The 20,485-nt window shown below is 50.2% G+C and overlaps 2 protein-coding genes across 3 annotated transcripts in view; one reads left to right on the top strand and one right to left on the bottom strand.

The window, feature by feature from the left end:
- LURAP1 (leucine rich adaptor protein 1) overlaps positions 1-8,444 on the bottom strand; it is a 17,026-nt gene extending 8,582 nt beyond the window's left edge. Inside the window, exon 1 of the mRNA XM_015091951.4 lies at positions 8,149-8,444. Coding sequence (XP_014947437.2) covers positions 8,149-8,346 — 198 coding nt within the window. The 5' untranslated portion in view covers positions 8,347-8,444. The remainder of the gene's footprint in view (positions 1-8,148) is intronic.
- POMGNT1 (protein O-linked mannose N-acetylglucosaminyltransferase 1 (beta 1,2-)) lies at positions 8,143-20,485 on the top strand. 2 transcript variants are annotated; one of them, XM_060406864.1, is made up of 22 exons: positions 8,143-8,313; positions 12,215-12,385; positions 12,993-13,107; positions 13,234-13,352; positions 13,841-13,906; positions 13,997-14,110; positions 14,834-14,951; positions 15,151-15,249; positions 15,388-15,515; positions 15,855-15,925; positions 16,154-16,229; positions 16,424-16,507; positions 16,597-16,638; positions 16,846-16,904; positions 17,254-17,326; positions 17,409-17,537; positions 17,620-17,745; positions 18,688-18,752; positions 18,937-18,981; positions 19,214-19,349; positions 19,594-19,703; positions 19,803-20,485. In XM_060406864.1, the coding sequence occupies exons 2-22, from the start codon at positions 12,266-12,268 to the stop codon at positions 19,888-19,890; spliced, it is 1,983 nt and encodes a 660-aa protein (XP_060262847.1). In that variant the 5' UTR covers positions 8,143-8,313; positions 12,215-12,265; the 3' UTR covers positions 19,891-20,485. The 2 variants fall into 2 exon arrangements, with proteins under 2 accessions (XP_060262847.1, XP_014947435.1); XM_015091949.3 differs by lacking the exon at positions 8,143-8,313 and adding an exon at positions 11,643-11,741.

Here is a 20,485-nt window from a genome sequence, read left to right as displayed (position 1 = left end):
GAGCACTGAGTTGAGCTCCTTGTGATATACAGCACCTTCCCACTAGCTATCTATTAGACACATTATATATATTGGAGAAGGAAATGGCAACCCACTCCAGTTCTTGCCTGGAGAATCCCAGGGACAGGGGAGCCTGGTGGGCTGTCGTCTCTGGGGTTGCACAGAGTCGGACATGACCGAAGCAACTTAGCAGCAGCAGCAGCAGCAGTGTATATATATCAGTTCAGTTCAGTTGCTCAGTCATGTCCGACTCTTTGCAACCCCATGAATTGCAGCACGCCAGGCCTCCCTGTCCATCACCAACTCCCAGAGCCCACCCAAACCCATGTCCATTGAGTCGGTGATGCCATCCAACCATCTCATCCTCTGTTGTCCCCTTCTCCTCCTGCCCCCAATCCTTCCCAACATCAGGGTCTTTTCAAATAAGTCATTTCTTTGCATCAGGTGGCCAAAGTATTGGAGTTTCAGCTTCAACATCAGTCCTTCCAATGAACACCCAGGACTGATCTCCTTTAGGATGGACTGGTTGGATCTCCTTGCAGTCCAAGGGACTCTTAAGAGTCTTCTCCAACACCACAGTTCAAAAGCATCAATTCTTTGGTGCTCAGCATTCTTTATAGTCCAGCTCTCACATCCATACATGACCACTGGAAAAACCATAGCCTTGACTAGACGGATCTTTGTTGACAAAGTAATGTCTCTGCTTTTTAATATGCTGTCTAGGTTGGTCATAACTTTCCTTCCAAGGAGTAAGCATCTTTTATATATATCAGTACTACTCTCCCGATTCATTCCACCCTCCCCAAGACTTTTAAACATATCACATGTTCTATCTATTCCCTCTTCTTCGAGACAGTTTCTGGCCTGTTCCAATCTGTCCCTGCTGCACAGCTATCCTCCAGAGATCTATCTCCCTTCACTATCATCTTGGGGATTCCCTTTGCCTCTCTCTTGAGTTGGATCCCAATTCCTGGATCCCACATCTTTTTTTATTGATTTACTCCTTAATGTATGTGTGGCGCTTTTCCTCCAGTAGCTTCCCAAGAAAAGTCTGCATAGACTATACCTGCATAGGAGGTATATTTGTTGAAGCTTCACATGTTTTAAAACATTGTTATTCATTCCTCACACTATTGACTGATTAGCTGAGCATAGAAATCTAGGTTGAAAATAGTTTTTTGTCAGAATTTAAAGCATTGTTCCATCATCTTCCAATTTTCAGTGCTTCATTTTAAAAGTCTGATGCCGTTCTGCTTTATTGTATGTGACCATGTTCTCACTCTTTCTAGAAGTTTTTAGGACCTTCTCATGATCCCCAGTGTCCTAAATTATCACAATGATTTACCATTGTGTGATTCTGCTTTCATCCACTGAACTGGCCATTTGTTGGGCACCTTTAATCTACAGGCTCATGTCCTCCAGTTCCGGGAGATTTTAATTATTTCATTGATTATATATATATATATATATATATATATGAAAAATACATATATATGAAAAAACATATGTATATATATGAAAGTGTGAAAGTGTTTAGTCGCTCACTTATGTCCGACTCTTTGCGACCCCATGGGCTGTAGCTTGCCAGGTTCCTCTGTCCATGCAATTCTCCAGGCAAGAGTACTGGAGTCGGTTGCCATTTCCTTCACGAGGGGGTCTTCCCGACCCAGGGATCAAACTTGGATCTCCCATATTGCAGGCAGATTCTTAATTGTCTAAGCCTGTGCACCTATACACACACACACACACACACACACACACACACACACACACATTTTTGTTTTTCCTGGAAATATCTTTATTTGGATAGAAGGTACCCTGAATGGATCCTCTATTTTTCCTCTCTTCCTCCTCTTCCTATGTGTATTCTAGTTTGTGAAATATTTCAACAGTATCAACTCTTCTATTGAGTTTTTCATTTTTTCCTAGCATGTTTTTATTTTCAAGAGTTGTTTCTAGATCTTGGATTTTTCTTCTTCTTCTTCTTTTTCTTTTTAGTTGTGGCACGCAGGATCTTTTACTTGCAGCATGCAGAATCTTTAGATGTGGCATGCAGAATGTTTAGTGGGATCTAGTTCCCTGACCAGGGATTGAACCCGAGTCCTCTGCACTGGGAGTGCAGAGTCTTAGCCACTGAACCACCAGGGAAGTCCTTACATGTTTCCTTTTATAACTTTCCATTTTTCTTCATGACTGTAATATTATCTCTTTAAGGATATAATTAATGATTAAGTTCTTATCTCTCTGAATATCTCTATTTAAGTTGTTTTTTTTTTTTTTTCTGTTTAAGTCTATATAGTTAAAGGGTTTCACCAGTCTTACAATCTTAAGCTGCTGCTCACACTTCAGACTGGTCTCTAAAAAAGCTGATTGGAAACTCTGTGCCAGAGGCTTGCCAACCCTGAACCTCACTAAGAGTTATTCAGAGGCTGTTCAATTGGGTAACGTAGGTAGTATCTTTGTGTGTGTGTGTGTGTGTGTATGTGTGTGTTTTTCTCTTGGGTTCATAAGATTCACTATATTATACCCATTTAGAGAATATAATGTAAGCAAAGCTGCCATTATTCTGGGAGCCAAGTAAGGGAAAGGCTAGGAGGGGTATTACATAACATTTGGTATATTTTAATTTAACCCTTCTTGCTCTCAGACTCTGCTTGGTGTCTCCCAATCTGGAGACTTTTGGTTTTATTATTTTTTAAATATATATTACTTGATAAGTATTTGTTAAACTATTCAGGAAATAAATGCTTCACACAAACCAACACTGATAAGCCAGAAATAAGACCGAGTATTTGTACACTGAGAAAAATATAGCCACTGGAATTAAACAGTCCTAGACTCAAATTCCAGTTTTGCCACTAATGAGCCATATGAAATGGGAATATATTTTTCCTTTAAGCCATCATTTCTTCATGGTAAAAGAGGATACTCTCTAAAGGTTTATTAAGAAGTAGAAGGAACAGTCACAGGCATGGCATACTGTCTGACAAGTATTCACTAATCAATAAAAGGCACCTATACCTATTATTATAATTAACTTATCTACTATGGCATAAGCACAGAAAATTTTGTACCTGAAATTATTTGTGTTTTTGGAAGATTATCCCAACTTGAATTCAATTAAACAAATGATTATTGGGTACCTGGATCTTCTAGTAATTACACAAAGACAACCCAGACAGCACATTAAAAAGCAGAGACATTACTTTGCTAACAAATGTCCGTCTAGCCAAAGTTATGGTCTTTCCAGCAGTCGTGTATAGATGTGAGATTTGGATTATAAAGAAAGCTGAGCACCGAAGAACTGATGGTTTTGAACTGTGGTGTTGGAGAAGACTCTTGAGAGTCTTCTTGGACTGCAAGATAATCCAACCAGTCCATCCTAAAGGAAATCAGTCCTGAATGTTCACTGGAAGGACTGATGCTGAAGCCAAGTTCCAATACTTTGGCCACGATGCGAAGAACTGACTCATTTGAAAAGACCCTGATGCTGGGAAAGACTGAAGGCAGGAGGAGAAGGGGATGACAGAGGATGAGATGGTTGGATGGCATCACTGACTCAATGGACATGAGTTTGAGTAAACTCTGGGAGTTGGTGATGAACAGGGAGGCCTGGTGTGCTGCAGTTGAGGTCACAAAGAGCTGGACACAACTGAGCGACTGAACTGAACACAAAGATAATGGAGAAACCCTCCCTACTTAACAGAAGCTTACAGTTTCAATTAGGAGATCTGGACATAAATAACTGAAGTACCATATACTATACTGACTATTCATGATACAAGATAAAAGAGATTATATTCAATTATTTCATGCTGGGGACAAATAGATTAAAGGGGAAACCATTTAGTCCATGACCAAACTAAATGCATTAAACAAAACTTCTCATACTAAAAATGCTTCTCCTGCTTCATTTTCTCCTCCCTTCCTTCCTCTTTCCTCCCTTCTTCCATCCCTCCCTCCTTCCCTTTCTTCCTGCTTTCCAGCTTTCTGCCCTTCCCCTTCTTCCCTTCCTTCTGTTCCCTTCTTTCCAAAATGTACATTTCCAGTCTTCTGCGATGATAAAGGAGTAGTGGGCAATTAGTTGCCCAGTTGTGAAGGGAATCTTAAAGAGTATGATTCTTAGACATTCATCAACCCATTTGTGTTCAGCTCCATTTGTACCCTCAGTTCCAGAAATATCTGAGCACAGCTTCTGAGACCTTTGAGGTGCTAAATGGATTGCTTTTCTGCTTTCTGTATTGCTGGCTTGGAATTCAGCTTTTTTCAAGACTACTTAGTTACTACTCTTCCTGCTGCTTTCGGCTTCCAGATTTTATTTCTATCACCTTCTCTCCTATTCTTGTCCTAATGGCTTCATGGCCTTAAAAATAAGCTCTTTACTAGCTTTTAATGGAGTTTCAAGAGGGAATGGAAGTAAATGTATGTGTTTGACGTGCCATCTTGAACTGGAATTCCCATTGACTATATTCAAGGCCCAACTCAAATGTTGCCTCCTCTAGAAAGTCTTCCCCATACTTCTTCAAGATGAAATTAAGCCATTCAGTCGTGGAACAATATTTATTGAGTGTTTTTTATAGGCATGGCATTTTGTAGATAAAGCAAGAAAAGACATCATTTCTTGCCCTGGGAGTTCACAGTCTAGTAGATAAGATAAGACAAAGATACAAACACTTAAATTTCAGAGCAGGAAATGCCAGGGGACATAAATGCTACACAGAGAGCTGTGGGTACCCAGAGGACTACAACCTAACCAGGGGAGTAAGGAAATGCTTCCTAGAATAAAGGACAGGAGCTGAGACTTGAAAGTCAAGTGAGCCTTAGCCAGGCAAAGCAATGGAGAGCCATTCTAACCAGAGGAAATAGCTTGCATCTCCAATTCAGTTGTGCCTTCCCAGAACACAAATCTGACCATGTCACTCTACAGTGAAAACTTCCAGGAAGTACTCTGTGGGTTCTAGCACCTGTGCCAGTGGCTAGTCTGTTTCTCCCCTAACCTAGACTGTGAGCTCCCTGAGAGCAGCAGGTCCCACCCAGTTCATTTATGGTGCTTAGACTAGGATTCGGTAGGTCGGCTTCAGTGCTATGATTCTCTGGCCTTTACTTTCTTTGGTGTCTTTGCTGGTCTCCGGGTTTGGGGGCTGGGTTTTATCACATTGGTGAGAAATGAACCTGAGCAGCAGATCTTACAGTCCTGTGACAGTGGGATTCCCTGACTGTGACAGCACAACTGCTCAGAATAGAAGAAAGCAAGGCTTTCTTGCCAGAAAAAGAAACACTCATTTCACACCAATCTCTCTGGAAACAGAAAGGGGATAAACCACACAGAAAAGATGCAGCCTCAGAGGCCACGCCAACCCAGTTCTCTTCCCAGGGGAATTCAGGTTCTCCATTCCTCCCTTAACAAGCATATGCCAGATGCTCTGACCAGCCCTAAGGTCACAAGTGCAGCTCACTCACAGGCTCAATCTCAATCAAGTCCAGGCACAAAAACCCAGAGATCTGAGTCTTAGCTCCCTGGTTTGAGACTGAGATTCCCAGACTATTGTTACCCTTGGCCCGCCCCCCTACCCTCCCTCTAGAAGTAGGAAAACTGAGGCCAAAGAGAGTCAGGGCTCTGCTCAAAATCACAACAGAATCAGGAGCAAAGCCAGGACTTGAACCCATGCCTTCTCTCTCTCTGCCTAAAGCTTTTTCTCAAACTGTTCTGTGGGGGTGGGTTGCCATAGCAACAGTTCTGTGGGTGGGAGGATTAAGTATGGGAGGTTGCCATTGTTTTCCCTTCCCACAGATCCCAGAGTCTGTCTGGTTCACTCAACTTTTAAGTAGGGGAGGGAAGTGGCCAAGAGGCAGGGATGACCTTGGCCTCAAGGACAGGCCTGCCCACTCCCTGCAGGAAAGCTGGGTGAGGGGCAGTTGAAGGACACTACTTACAGGGCTTGGACTAGTTCTGCCACAAGTGGCTCCAGGGGAACCCTCTCCCCGCAAATGCCCCACCCCTTGCCCTCCCCAGTGCAGAGTACATAGAGACCAAAGGCACCTTTGCAGGGGAGGGGAAAGGAATGGAGCAGGGCACTTGGGGAACCTCTCCCTGAGCAGGACCAGAAGGCTCCCTCCCTTGTGTCTTTCTTAGGGAGCCTTGGGCCCCAGGCCGGGCTGGGTCAGGAATGCAGAAAGACCCAAACAAAAGAGAAACTTATCCTTTCAAGTTTACCGATAGGTAATCTCCTCCAGGGCTTCCCAGGTGGTGCCAGTGATAAAGAATCCACCTGGCAATGCAGGAGACTGAGGAGTCCCCAGTTCGATCCCTGGGTCAGGAAGATCTCCTGGAGGAGGGCATGGCAACCCACTCCAGTATTCTTGCCTGGAGAATCACATGGACAGAGGAGGCTGGCAGGCTACAGTCCATGGGGTCACAAAGAGTCGGACACGACTGACGTGACTTAGCACACACGCAGTCTCCACCAAAGACAGGAAAGAGTTAAAGCCAGAGAGACCAGCCATGGCTCCTCCCCGTGCGAGCTCAGGCAAGCCCCTCAGCACCTGCAAGCCTGTTTCCTCTGTGAGAGGGGAAAACGATAACTGCTTTTCTCCCTCCAGTGACATAAAAGACATTTAGTGCATCTGGCACAAAGCAGGTCTCAATACTGAAAATGTAAAGTGCAGGCAAATCATCTGAATTCAAAACTTGGCTATACTTTCTACTTTTTGTCTGACTTTGGACAGCTACTTAGCCTCTCTGTGCCTCAGTTTCTTCATCTATAAAATATCCCTTACCTAATAAGTTTCCATGAGAACTAGGAGACTATCTTGTAAAATGTTCAGCATGATTCCTGGCACATGCACTTGGTGAAAGTTAGTTTCCAAAGCAAGACATTCTAAGTTAGCTCTTTCTCTGCCCTAAGCTAAAGTTTGTAGAGTGAGGCAAAGCCAGACCCCTCCCTTAGGTGGGCACAGTTACAACCCTACTGGGGAGAATCTGGCAATAGCTTCCAACCTTCAAGGCCAAATGCACACATGGCATTCAAATCCTTCCCCCAGGGAGCCTTCCCTGACTGCTTTGCCCACGAAACTCTCCTCCCATCCTTTCAGGAAGTCCCAAGACCTCCCTCCCAACGTCTCCCTACATACATACACACACACACACACACACACACACACACACACACACACACACCTCAGCATGGCACATACACCCCTCAGCATCACACACACACACACACACCCCTCAGCATGGCACAGAACTGGGCACAGTGGGGCTCCAGGAAGACCTATTAGCTGACACACTCACTGTGGGCTCCTGGTTCTAGGCCAGAAGGTAGCTGGCAATTCCTCAGTTCCCTAGAATTGGTTGCAAAGTGGTGGCAGGTGTAGATCACCCCCTTCACCGGAACCAGGGCCCTAGGGAGCCTGGGAGGCCCCAACTGCCCTTTTGGCTCTGAATCTAGAGCAGCAGCAACAGGGAAGGGGCTCGGTGCTGGTTTCCTCCTCTTCTCCCCAAGGAAGTGCAGATGAGATGCAAATCTCCAGTGTACTTGGGGGCTGGCAGGAAGGAGACAGGGTCTGAGGAGGTGAGGTCAACACTCTGGTGCTGCTCCTCCGTGTCTGCTAAGCTCCTAGGAACTTTCAAATATTGTCCGTGGGTGTGGGGGATGCTAGGGAAAGAGGATGTTTTTAGTGGCCCTAGTCCAGGCAGTTTTCACGCAAATCGCTTCTGTGCAGAGTGTTGGGGTGGATACTGGAGCCACAGAGGAACAAACCCCGGTCCCAGTTTGGAGGAGGAGAAAAAAACTGTTGCCCTGTAATGGTGGCTAGGGGGAAAGGAGGAGCTAGATTTGTGCCGTCCTAGGTTCTCAGGGCTTCCCAACCCGTACCTCTCCCCTCCCAATTATTTGGCAAAAAAAAAAAACACACACACAACTTACCAAATCCTGCACCTCCCACCCGGAGTCAATACTCCACTCACCCTTGGTGGGGAAGGCAATTAATGAACCCCAAGGATTAAAGATTGATCTGGTAGGAATACTGAGGAGTTAGGCAGGTGGTTTTAACTCCCTCCTCCCCAGCCCAACTCTGGGTACGCGAGTCCATCCTTTCCGGCCCCGCGCTGGAGACTCCGTCCCACTGGCCCGTGCAGCCCCCACTCACCAGCTCCATCCTCAGCGCCATGATCTTGTCCCCCAGGCTGTGGCCCGTGCTAGGGGCCCCGGAGAGCAGCAGAGCGCCAGAGGTTCCTGGCTCCCACTCGCCTCGCAGCCCACGGAGCAGCCCTTCAGGGGTCTTCCTGCCCACCTTGCCCTCCACGTCTCGCAGGTCAGGCGTCTGGGACTCCGCAGTCCCCTCCATGCGGGCCTAAGCCTGAACGGGATTGGGCAACCGGACGCCGGGATCCCGCTCCCGGCGGGGGGGGGGGGGTCCTCCTTTTTCGGCTGCTAGTGCCGGGCGGAACCGGTGGGTCCCCGCCCGCACTCTGTCGCGGAGGGAGGAGGGCGCCGTAACACTCAGAAAAGCGGCGCAGAGCTCGGTATGTGTGTGTTGAGTGTGGATCTTCGGGTGCTGCGCATACACCTCTGGCTCCGGAATGGGTGAGGCTGGGTGATGCTGAGTATGCACCTGAAGGCAACTCAGCGCCTTCTCCCGACTGTGGCGCTGAGTCCAGCCAGGCACTCAGCAGGCGCCCAATGAATGTTTGCTGAAGGAAGGTTAAGCACACTCAGTTAGGGAGGTGGGATTTTAAGGAAGAGTGCTAACAGAGCTACAGAGGGTTTTGGAAGCCTTCTTGGAGTAGATTCTTTCCCATCTAAGCCACCAGGGAAGCCCCTGGAGTAGAGGAGCTGGGTCTAAAACAGTGGCTGGAATTTAACTAGCCACCGACACACACACACACACACACGCACGCACGCACACACACGCACAAGCCACTAAATTTAGACTAAAGGAGAGGAAGTCAAGTTCTTTTGGCCAGTGAGGAGAAAATATTGAAGCTGATGATTCTTATACTGTACATATATGGATTATCTGGGAATCTTGTTAAAATGCAGATTATGATTTTGTAAATCTTGGGTAGGGCCAGAGATTCTGCATTTCTAACAAGCTCCCTGCTGATGGCCATGCGGCTGGTCCAGGGACCACATTTTGAGTAACAGATTTATAAAAGGTGGTTTTAATATGCTTGGATTTTATTCTGTGAGCAATGAGGATCCATAAAAACTTTTTATGCTCTGGCTTGATTTTGGTTTTTAATCCAAGTAATTCTGGTCCATGGCATAAAAGATAGTTACCCTGACCTATCCTTTCCCACATCTAGTTCCACTTCCCAGAGGCAACCACTTTTAGCTATTTTTTCCTGGTGTTTATACTCATAGCTCCACAATAGGCTTTTATCATCATCTCCTGATTTTAAACATTGTCTACTGACCTCCTATTATGATACATAAGATTTACTGCACATTCTATGCTTCCCTCCTTCCATTGGCCCTATTTCTATCATTATTTTTCAGCTTGTTATCTTTGTAACTTTAAGTAACGTACTTTTCTTTAGTATGCTTTGATCCATGAAAGGGTTTTAAATCAGAGACAGACAAAATAGATTTGCCTTTTTTGAAAAAATACTCTGGATTTTGCAAGGAGAATTAAAGGAGTAAATATCTGAAGTCAAGGAGACAAGGTAGAAGGCAAGAAACTAAAATGTCCTGGCCGGGGCTGGTTGTGAAGTTGGAAAAGAATTAGACCTGAATGGAGGAGGAATCTTTAGATGGCATGATGGACAAGACTTGATAACTAGTAACATTTGTTTATCTATACTGTCATTCAATAAGTATTTGTTCAGAAAGCAAATGATTTCAAAAAATATTCTGGAGGATCTCCTATGTTCTAGCCATGGTATGTGGTACAAAAAATATAATGGTGAGCAAAGAGACCTGGCCTGATTGCTGGAGAGAGACAGGGAATTGAGGGTGACTCCCAGCTGTTTGACCTGATGCTATTCACCAAGGAAGGGAACCCAAGAAGACTGGGGTTGAGGAGAGACAGTTTTTGCAGGAGTCATGCTGAACTGGAGGAGCCTATGAGAATGTTCACACAGTAGTTGAACACGGGTCTGCCTGGAGCTCAGGAGAAAGTCTGCAGGAATGAGTTTAGAAATCTTGATGGTCAGAGAGCTCATGAGAGTGGATGAGATCATCTATGAAGAGTGAGTTTGAGGAGAGAAGAGGGTAAAGGGGGAACCCCAAGGGACACCTTTTTAAAATATGTTGGGATTTATTCTGTTCTAACACATACTTAGGCTTCCCTGGTAGCTCAGGTGGTAAAGCGTCTGCCTACAACGCGGGAGACCTGGGTTCGATCCGTGGGTGGAGAAGATCCCCTGGAGAAGGAAATGGCAACCCACTCCAGGACTCTTGCCTGGAAAATCCCATGGACTGAGGAGCCTGGTAGGCTACAGTCTATGGGGTCGCCAAGAATCAGACACGACTGAGCAACTTCACTTCACTTCACTTTAACATATACTTACTTATTAGAAGTCACTGATTGCCTCAACTACTAAGACAAGCCCTGTTAACATTTTGGGGATACCATCTCACCATTTTAAGAAGCAGATGGAATATGGAGAGCTCAAAAAAAAAAAAAAAAATTCTAACCTATCTTCTGGCTTCCTCTGTGTCCTTATAATCCACAGTCCACAGGAGAGTAAAATTTTCTCCTGAATTGGATCATATTTCTCCCTGCCTAAAACTGTGCCATGGCCATCCACTCACTTCAAATAAGCATCACCATCCTCTAGAAACTTTTTAGAAATGCAGTATTTTGCTTTGCCCTCCAGACTCCTAAATCAAAAACTCTAAGAATAGGGCACAGCAATCTGTTTTAATAACCCCTCCAAGTGATTCTAATGCAAGCTGAAGTTTGAGAACCACTGTGTTAAGCTAAATGCTTCACACCTGCTGAACTTTATTAAGCGTTATTATTATCAGTATAGTGAGGGGTTAAGAGGAATCTGGAACCAGACTGCCTGGGTTTGAATTCTAGCTCTACCAACTTCGTAATATTGCGCTTCATTTTCTTTGTCTCTATGATTGGGATAGTAATAGTTCCTACCTCTTGGAGTTGTTGTGGAATTAGATGAGTTAATATAGTGCGGTGCTTACTTAGAATGGTGACTGCCATGCAGTAAGCATCATGTAACGGCATCCTCATTTCACAGAGAAGGGAACCTATGCTGAGACGTGAAATGACCTGCCCAAGGTCTAGGAGAGTGGTATAACCAGGTTTTAATTCCCCGTAGTCTTCAATGGCCTCGCATACACTAGACCTAGGTGCAGCCTCGCCCAAGCAAAGGGAGGTGGGTGTCTATGTTCCAGGCCTGTCGCCCTTCTGACCCTGGCGCGCATCGCGGTCTAGTCCAAGGCTCTAGGACTCCGACCCGAATCGGGTTTGCCATCGCGCGGTACTGGGGGCCGGGAAGTGGCTCTCCCCCAGCCGCCCAACCCGGCCAGCCGGCTGCAAAGCAGCTGACGGACCCAGCACTAGCAGGACTCGCGGGCAGCAGACACTGGCCGCCGCCCTAAGCGCCGCCCGCCGCCCTCTCACCCCGCGGCGGCTGCGGCGGCGGAAGCGGGGAGGCGGGCCGGCCGGGCCGGGGCGGGGCCGCGAGCGGCATGGAGGAGGCGGAGGCCGCGGTGCTCCGGGCCGAGCTGTGCGGGCCCGAGTGGGGCTCGAACGGGGCCCGCGCTCCTTGAGATGTGAGTGTCTCTGGACGGGGGTCCAGGAGGGGTGGCGTGGCCCGGGCGGATCCTCCGACTGCTCGGGCGGCCCCGAGCCTCGGGAGGAAGAAAGCAAGGCCAGATCGGAGGGAGCGAGGGCCGAAGCGGATAGAGAATGGTGATGTTGGGGGTTCGCTGCCCTTTGCTCACGCGATCACTAGGAAGGTCTGGGGCTTCGTTCTTAGGGATTGATGAGCCTGAGAGCCGATGATTTGGCCTCCACCCCTGGGACCGTGAGCTGTCCTGTCAGTTTCCCCAGCCCCAGGGGAGTTTCCAGGTGTTCCGACCCCTTTGAAGGTTTCCCTTCCAGAGTAGTTGAGCTACTTTCCCTGGGTCACAGAGCATGGATGCCCGCAGGGAATAATTACTGGGAGGTCCTCCCTCATCTCCCCGAGAAAACATCAGACTCTGGGAAGAACACCTTACCCCATGTGACCCTCTGGTCTCCTCAGATTGCTGCAGGCATGGGTTGGCCAGGACAGTGGTGACCCCCCCAATACGACATGGACGACTGGAAGCCCAGCCCCCTCATCAAGCCCTTTGGGGCGCGAAAAAAGCGGAGCTGGTATCTTACCTGGAAGTATAAACTGACCAACCAGCGGGCCCTGCGGAGGTTCTGTCAGGTATAGAGCTGTCCCCAAACTCCCAGGGGCTCCCTCTCAGCTTTGCCCCCAGCCTAGACCATGGGAATGGGACCAACCTTGGCTAGCCCCACCGCAGAAAGAGGGAGCACCTTCCTAGAGGGGAAACCTCTTTGTCTCCCATCCCTTCCAGGTAGTGGTTTGAGCCCAGAGTTCTGGAATCAGAACCCAGGTACAACCTCCTAGGCTTCTGACAAAGCTGAAGTTGGATCAAGAAGGCTTTGCCCAGGGCACACACCTGTCAGACAGGCAGGGCTAGCACCCAGGTCTTCCAATTCCCTGTGTGGTTCTCTGGGACTGGCTCCATCTCTAGGAACTAATTGTGGAGGGGACCAAGAAACTCAAGGCCTCCAATGGAAGCATACAGGAGTTCTGGGTAGGGAACGCCCTGATGGAAGGGGGGCTCTCTGAAGGAGGTGGTCATGAAACTGGACCCTGATCTGGGGGAGTAGAACTGGTCTTACAGAGAGAGGACAGGCAAACCCAGGTTCTCCCCGTGTCATTGCTTCAGCCAGAGCCCTCATTTCAGGAAGACCCTCAGTGATCTGGAGGGGGTACCCCTGTTTATCATCCCCACCCCTCCCCTCAGACAGGAGCTGTGCTTTTCCTACTGGTGACCGTCATTGTCAACATCAAGTTGATCCTGGACACACGACGAGCTATCAGCGAGGCCAGTGAAGACCTGGAGCCAGAACAAGACTATGGTAGGGCCAGACTGAGGCTGGGGTCGGTGGTGGAGGGAGGTCCCCTGGGATCCTAAGGCTGAAATGGCAGGCAGATCCCAGATTTTGCTGAAGGGACCATCTCCAAGACCTGTCACACCCCTCCAGATGAGGCCCTGGGCCGACTGGAGCCTCCACGGCGCAGAGGCAGTGGTCCCCGACGTGTCCTGGATGTGGAGGTATACTCAAGCCGCAGCAAAGTGTATGTGGCAGTGGACGGCACCACGGTGAGTGGGCTGGTGCCTAGTGTAAAGTATGTGAAATATATCATATGTAGCGGGTATTATCAAAAGTGATAATATTAGTAGGCAGTTACTTTATTGATTTATTTACTTTGTAACTACTTCCTGCTCCCTTCTTTGATCTTGGCCTTGGCCTGGACACTGGAAATCCAGAGGTAACCAGACCTGGCCTCTGCTTTGAGGGGTTCAGTCAGATAAACTGTGATAGCTCCAGCATGAGGCAGATAGTCAAGGGCTCTAAACGTCATGACAGCGGGGGCAGATTGTAGAAAGATGGGATCTCCTTTCATGCAAGAACTATGGAGACTTCCTGAAGATGTGCCCTTCAAGCTGGGTCTGAAGAGAACTATGTGACCAGAGGCAGAGGAAGGAGGGGAGGTTTTGTTTCATACAGCTGTTTCTGTAAGTGCCCATAAGACAGAGACCTCAAATGCCAGAATGAAGAGTTTGTCCTTGTCTCCACTACTCGGCAGGTGCTGGAGGATGAGGCCCAGGAGCAGGGCCGGGGCATCCATGTCATCGTCCTCAACCAGGCCACGGTGAGGTTCTAAGGGTAGGGAACCTAGAGGGCTGTAGCTAAGCCCTCCTTGCTGGTGACACTAACTCACAAGAGCTGTGTCTCCTGCCAGGGCCATGTGATGGCAAAGCGAGTGTTTGACACCTACTCACCTCATGAGGATGAGGCCATGGTGCTGTTCCTCAACATGGTGGCACCCGGCCGAGTGCTCATCTGCACTGTCAAGGTCAGTGACTCGGCCTTGGCCCCATTCCCAATGCCCCTAATTCAACTCTGCTTGTGGCCCTGGGTTCGTGCCCCTAATATGGCAGAGTGGCAAAAGCCTCTGGAGGAAGGTGACCAGGTTCCAGCCTTGTCAGTGGAGAACACGACAGAGTCCCTACCCTTATGGAGTATACCCACAGGGCAAGATCAACAGGAAGCAGCCAGATAAATCTATAATGTCAGGAAACGATAACTTATATGGAGAAGAAAATTAAGCAAGGGAGACAGGGTGAAAGGGAAGGCCTCTGTAAGGAAATGACCTGTGCACAGAAAGCTGGTAGAAGTAAGAAGTGAGCCCTATGAATGTCTGGAGAAAGAGCATGCTAGATGGAAAGGCAAGCACAAAGACCCCTAATTGGAAAGGTGCTTGGCATGCTTGCGGAACAAGGCTGCCAGTGGAGCTGGAGCAGGATGGGGGAGGGGAGGAGAAGGGTAGAAGGGGGAGGGCAGGGAGGTGGCAGGGGACAGAGGTGGGTACTGTGTGGGACCATGGTAACGACTGATTAGCCTGGTGACCTTGGGTGAGTTTCAGAATCTAAGCCTTCAGTTTTCTGGGATGTGATAATTCAATGAGCTGATTTAAGTAAAAGATTTGACATGGTGCTTGACCTGCAGTTAGTATTCCCGGAGGCCAGGTCTCCCGGAGCTGTGCCAGTCAGGTTGATCACCTTCTCTGGTCCCCTAGGACGAGGGCTCCTTCCACCTCAAGGACACCGCCAAGGCTCTGCTGAGGAGCCTAGGCAGCCAGGCTGGCCCTGCCCTGGGCTGGAGGGACACCTGGGCCTTCGTGGGACGAAAAGGAGGTGCCGGCACCATAGGCATCCACCCTGTAGTATTCAGGGCCTGGGAGGAGCAAAACTCCGGGAGATGGGGTGGGATAGGGGTCCGATCAGAGCTGGTGGTGGTGGGCTGGATGAAGCTGGGCCAGGAGACGGGAAGAAGATCCAGCACTAGAGCCTAGATCTAGGGCCCCCATTGCCCCTCATTTCTGCCCCCTGCCAGGTCCTGTGCTCGGGGAGAAACATTCTAAGTCACCTGCCCTCTCCTCCTGGGGAGATCCAGTTCTGCTGAAGACAGATGTGCCGCTGAGCTCAGCTGAAGGTGGGGTCAGTGGGGACTGGGCTCCAGGGCAGTGCCTGGGCTGGGGGTGGGCATTTGGGTTCTCTTTACAGGGTGTTCTCCAGACCACACTGGCCTCATTCTCCCATCCTGTTGACCTCATCTTTCCCTCCACCTCAGAGGCAGAGTGCCACTGGGCAGACACAGAGCTGAACCGTCGCCGCCGCCGCTTCTGCAGCAAAGTTGAGGGCTACGGGAGCGTGTGTAGCTGCAAGGACCCCACACCCATTGAGTTCAGCCCAGACCCAGTGAGTGGGGCTTTAGGCAGTGAGGCCCGGACTCTTCCCCAGCTAGGCAAGAGGCCCAAGGAAAGGTCCAGGTTGGGCTTTTCCTGCCCCAGCCTGGGAGGGAACCAGGAGCTGATTTATACTGGGCTCTGAAAGATGGGGGATCCTGGTTGGGGGGAAGGAGCAGACCGTGTGAACAAAGGCCTAGAGATGGAGTTGAGCTGAGTGTGTGGAGGGGCCAAGACAGGGAAGCCCTCTGCCTTTTCCCTTGAGTCCCCCTCTCCCTCAAGACTCTTCCCCAGGTGGGGAATCCCAGTCTGAAGGGAAAACAAGGCAAGAGCTGAACACTTTCTCCCTCAGCTCCCAGACAACAAGGTCCTCAATGTGCCTGTGGCTGTCATTGCAGGGAACCGGCCCAATTACCTGTACAGGTGAGCCTGGGAGTAGGCTGTATCTAGCACCGAACAGGAGGTTGCTAGTGGTGGGAACCCTAGGCTCATGTATCTGCAGGAAGAATGCTTGAGGTGGGTGGAAAGGCAACAGATTCTGGGTCCATTCACCTATGTGGGTGAACATGGGGAGTTGGGGCCCACCCGTAAGTATAGAGGAGTCCTGATTTGGGGGGACAAAGAGGTCTAATCCATCCCTGGGCTCCCCAGGATGCTGCGCTCTCTACTCTCAGCCCAGGGGGTGTCTCCCCAGATGATAACAGTTTTCATCGATGGCTACTATGAGGTGAGTGGGGCTTGGGGGCTTTGGGCAGAGCAGAGTGCAGGGTTGCAGGTACTGAGTAGCAATGATCACAGAGGCCTGGCAGGGGAGACAGCCCAGGCAAGGGCTGTGAAACATGCAGGGCTTGACGAGACAGACCTGCAGAGGTGGGCTGGGGCTGGAGTTGAGGTGGCTCACATGATGGCCGTGCCCCTTAGGAGCCGATGGATGTGGTGGCGCTGTTTGGTCTGAGGGGCATCCAGCACACTCCCATCAGCATCAAGAACGCCCGTGTGTCTCAGGTACCACCTGGGCAAGGATGGAAGGGGTGGACATCTGGCCCTACTGTCCACCCCAAAGCTCATGTGCCCTATTCCTACTCCCCACCCAGCACTACAAGGCCAGCCTCACTGCCACTTTCAACCTGTTTCCGGTGAGTAGTAAGGACAAAACTCTTGGACCTAGAGGGGGAAAGTGAGCATAAGTCTGGTCTTACCATATAGCAAGCTCTTCCTCTCTCCGGGCCTCATCCTCCTGATATGAAAAAAGGGGGCACTGTGGCCTGAGAAGGGGATGGAGGTGGGAGAGACATGGGATGAGAAAGCCCCCTAGGGCTCATGTTGTCCCCTACCCACTTTAGGAAGCCAAGTTTGCTGTGGTTCTGGAAGAGGACCTGGACATTGCTGTGGATTTTTTCAGGTGAGAGGGGTGCTCCTCCATGCAGCTCCAAGCTGCATGGGGCCTCTTTATTTGACTGGGTCTCCAGGGAAGAAGCGCCCCATGCCCCCTCCACTGGGGGCTCTTAGAAAGCTTTCTGGAGGAAGCAGTCTCCAAAGTGGGGGGGAATGCCTGAGCAAAGGTAGGCTGGCCGGTGTTGGGGCAGGAGGAGAGAGCAGAAAGGATAAATGGAAACGGAAGGGATGAATGGGGTTTGAGGGGAAGGTGGAAGGAGGCATGATTCCTAAGTCCCATCTTCAGCTCTTCCAGCATCACTGTGTGACTGGGTTTGTCCTTGCCCCTCTCTGAACCCCTGGACCCTGCCTCTCAGTTTCCTGAGCCAATCCATCCACCTGCTGGAGGAGGACGACAGCTTGTACTGTATCTCTGCCTGGAATGACCAGGTAGGCTCAGCAGCCAGGGGTCAACTGAGGGATGGGTAGAGGCCCCAAGCTAACCCCTCCTCTCGTGGCTGCCTGTCCACAGGGCTATGAGCACACGGCGGAGGACCCAGCGCTGCTGTACCGTGTGGAGACCATGCCTGGGCTGGGCTGGGTGCTCAGGAAGTCCTTGTACAAGGAAGAACTTGAGCCCAAGTGGCCCACACCAGAGAAGGTGCCCTGGCAGGGGAGGGTGGGTCGGCTTGGAAGCCCCTGGCAGCTCGCCCTCTTAACCCCCGTGTCTCCCACGCCGCCAGCTCTGGGACTGGGACATGTGGATGCGGATGCCAGAGCAGCGCCGAGGCCGAGAGTGCGTCATCCCTGACGTGTCCCGATCCTACCACTTCGGCATCGTTGGCCTCAACATGAATGGCTACTTCCACGTGAGTGGGAGGCAGGGGTGCTGGGGTGGGGGGTACAGTGTGGTAGATGGGGCAAGAACATAGGCTCAGCTCTGCCACTCACTAGCCAGGTAGCCTTGGGAAATTGTTAGTAACTGCCTTTTGCATTAGTTTCTTTATTTGAGAAAGGAAGATAAAAATACCACCTACCTCATAGGGTTGTGAGGCTTAAAGAAGTTAGTATGTGTAATATGCTTTGGACTGTAAACATTATATAAGGGTCAGCTGGTATTATTTTTATTATTGCTATTCTTAGCACTAGACTGTGGGTGTGGGGAGGGGATTTCTGCTGCCACACACTCATCCAGCCCTGCAAATTGTGCTCTCTCCTATCCTTATAAATGTTGAGGCTGAAGCCTCAGCCTGAAGTGAACAGGGAGGGCCCCAGTCCCCACCGCTTCATGGCTGTGTCCAAAAGGCCACTCCCCAGTTATAGCCAGGGAGACCTTGAGAAAACCTAGTGTGAAGGAATGGACAGCTTCCACTTTGGAACCTCCTAGAAGCCAGGAGGGCCTTCAGAGGCTGGTTACTATAAGACCCCCACTCATCTCTGAGAGGAACAGGGAGTGACCTCATTTCCCTCACCCTCAGCTCCTTAGTCATCAAGTTCCCTCCCTCCCAGTCCAACCTGTCGCTTTGTGGGCCTCGTTCCCAGCTTCTGTGGCCCTACAACAGCAGGTCCAGGGAGAACCGCTGGAGACAAGGACTAGCTCAGGGGCCAGCAGCATGAGATGCCAGTGTGAACTCTGCAATGGTGGAGCCAGATTAAAGCTAGTAGCATACTGCCAAGAGGATGGGGAAGACGAGGAAATTAGAGAGGCTTTTATAGGTCTAGGACTTCATCTGTGGGTCTTGTGGATATGTGGTGGGTCTGCAGACAGGTGTAGGCCAGCCAGGGTAAGGCCCTGCTTACATTCATTCCAGGAGGCCTACTTCAAGAAGCACAAGTTCAACACGGTTCCCGGTGTCCAGCTCAGGAACGTGGACAGGTAGAGGCTGCGGACAGCACAGGGGAGGCCTAGGAGTCTCGATAACCAGTACTTGACAGGCCCTTTCCCTGGGGCCTGTGTATTTACCCCAGCCCTGTTGCCCCAACCCCCACATGGTCCCTTGAGGGGCTACCCCTCCCCTGGACTGATGCCCCGCCCCGACTCGGTTCTTCCTCTCCTTCAGTCTGAAGAAGGACGCTTATGAAGTGGAAGTTCACAGGCTGCTCAGGTACGGCTGAGGGCAGGGAGGGATGTGTCAGGGAGTGAGGAGATGTCACATACTGGGAGTCTTGGCTCCAGAGTTTGTGGAGTCCAATGCAAAATGAAAACCAGGGTCCCTTGTTCAAAAATTCTTAAGAAGTTCAAGATAGCCACAGTAGAGCATTAAAAGCACAGGGCCTGTGTGACACAGTCACGAGGTGGGCCTTGTCTTGGCCTTTCTCCCCCGCCCCCTGCTGCAGCGAAGCGGAGGTTCTGGACCACAGCAAGAACCCTTGTGAAGACTCTTTCCTGCCAGACACAGAGGGCCACACCTACGTGGCCTTTATCCGGATGGAGAAGGACGATGACTTCACCACCTGGACTCAGCTTGCCAAGGTGCTCCAACACCACATCTCCCCCAGGAATACCCCTCCCCAAGATACAGGGAGCCTTTCTGGACTCTTCTACTTCAGAACCTTCTCTTCATACTCTCAGAGCCTCTCTTCTAACCTCCTTCACAAATCCATAGTCTTGAAGATGCTGTCTTGCAAATTGAGAAGGCTGCTGAGGTGGGTGGCGCTGGGCCCTCGCCACAGCTCTCTGACCTATGCCTTTGCCGGCCCCCCTCCTCCTCCCCCAGTGCCTCCGAATCTGGGACCTGGATGTGCGTGGCAACCACCGGGGCCTGTGGAGACTGTTTCGGAAGAAGAACCACTTTCTGGTGGTGGGGGTCCCAGCCTCTCCGTACTCGTGAGTGACCCTATCCTGTCCTGGGAAATGGAAGACTCATGGGATTAGGGGATGTAGCTAATGACCGCTTCCCTGTCCATATTCCTATTCTCTTCTCAGGATGAAGAAGCCACCATCAATCACCCCAATTTTCTTGGAGTCACCCCCAAAGGAGGAGGGAGGCCCAGGAGCTGCAGAACAGACATGAGACCTCCTCCAGGAACCTGTAGGGCTGGGTACTGTGTACCCCCAGGCAGGCTAGCCCTTTACCCAATCCTGTAGGATTTTGTAGACACTGGCAGGGGCTGGGTCTGGTTTGTTTTTAACATGAGACTTAATTACTAACTCCCAGGGGAGGGTTCCTCTGCTCCAACACCCCTGTTCCTGAGTTGGAGGTCTATTTATTTACTTCCTTGTCGGGAAAGGGCAGGAGAGTACCTGGGAATCACCGGGATCCCTGGGCAGCCCATCCTGCCCTTTGCATACTCCCTCCTCCCAGGCCTGACTCAGAACCTAACATATTTATTGACTGTCCTGAGGGCCTTGGAAACAGCTGAAGCCTAGAGGGCCTTGATTCTTTTTTTTTTTTTTTTGGACTGGGGTGCTGCCCTGAGGGTGGGGCAGGCTCTTACTCAGGAAACTGCTGTGCCCAACCCATGGACAGGCCCACCTGGGGCCCACCTGCTGATGCAGACTCACTCAGAGACCCTCAGACACTGAACCAGGCCTCTTCTCAGCCTCCTCTTTGTCCAGATTTCCAAAGCTGGATAAGGTGGTCATTGATTAAAAAAGGAGAAAAGCTC

Source organism: Ovis aries, chromosome 1, assembly GCF_016772045.2.
Source record: "Ovis aries strain OAR_USU_Benz2616 breed Rambouillet chromosome 1, ARS-UI_Ramb_v3.0, whole genome shotgun sequence".
Lineage (NCBI taxonomy): Eukaryota > Metazoa > Chordata > Mammalia > Artiodactyla > Bovidae > Ovis > Ovis aries.
Note: the sequence above shows the minus strand (reverse complement) of the source record. Positions and strands in the feature narration are given on the sequence as shown.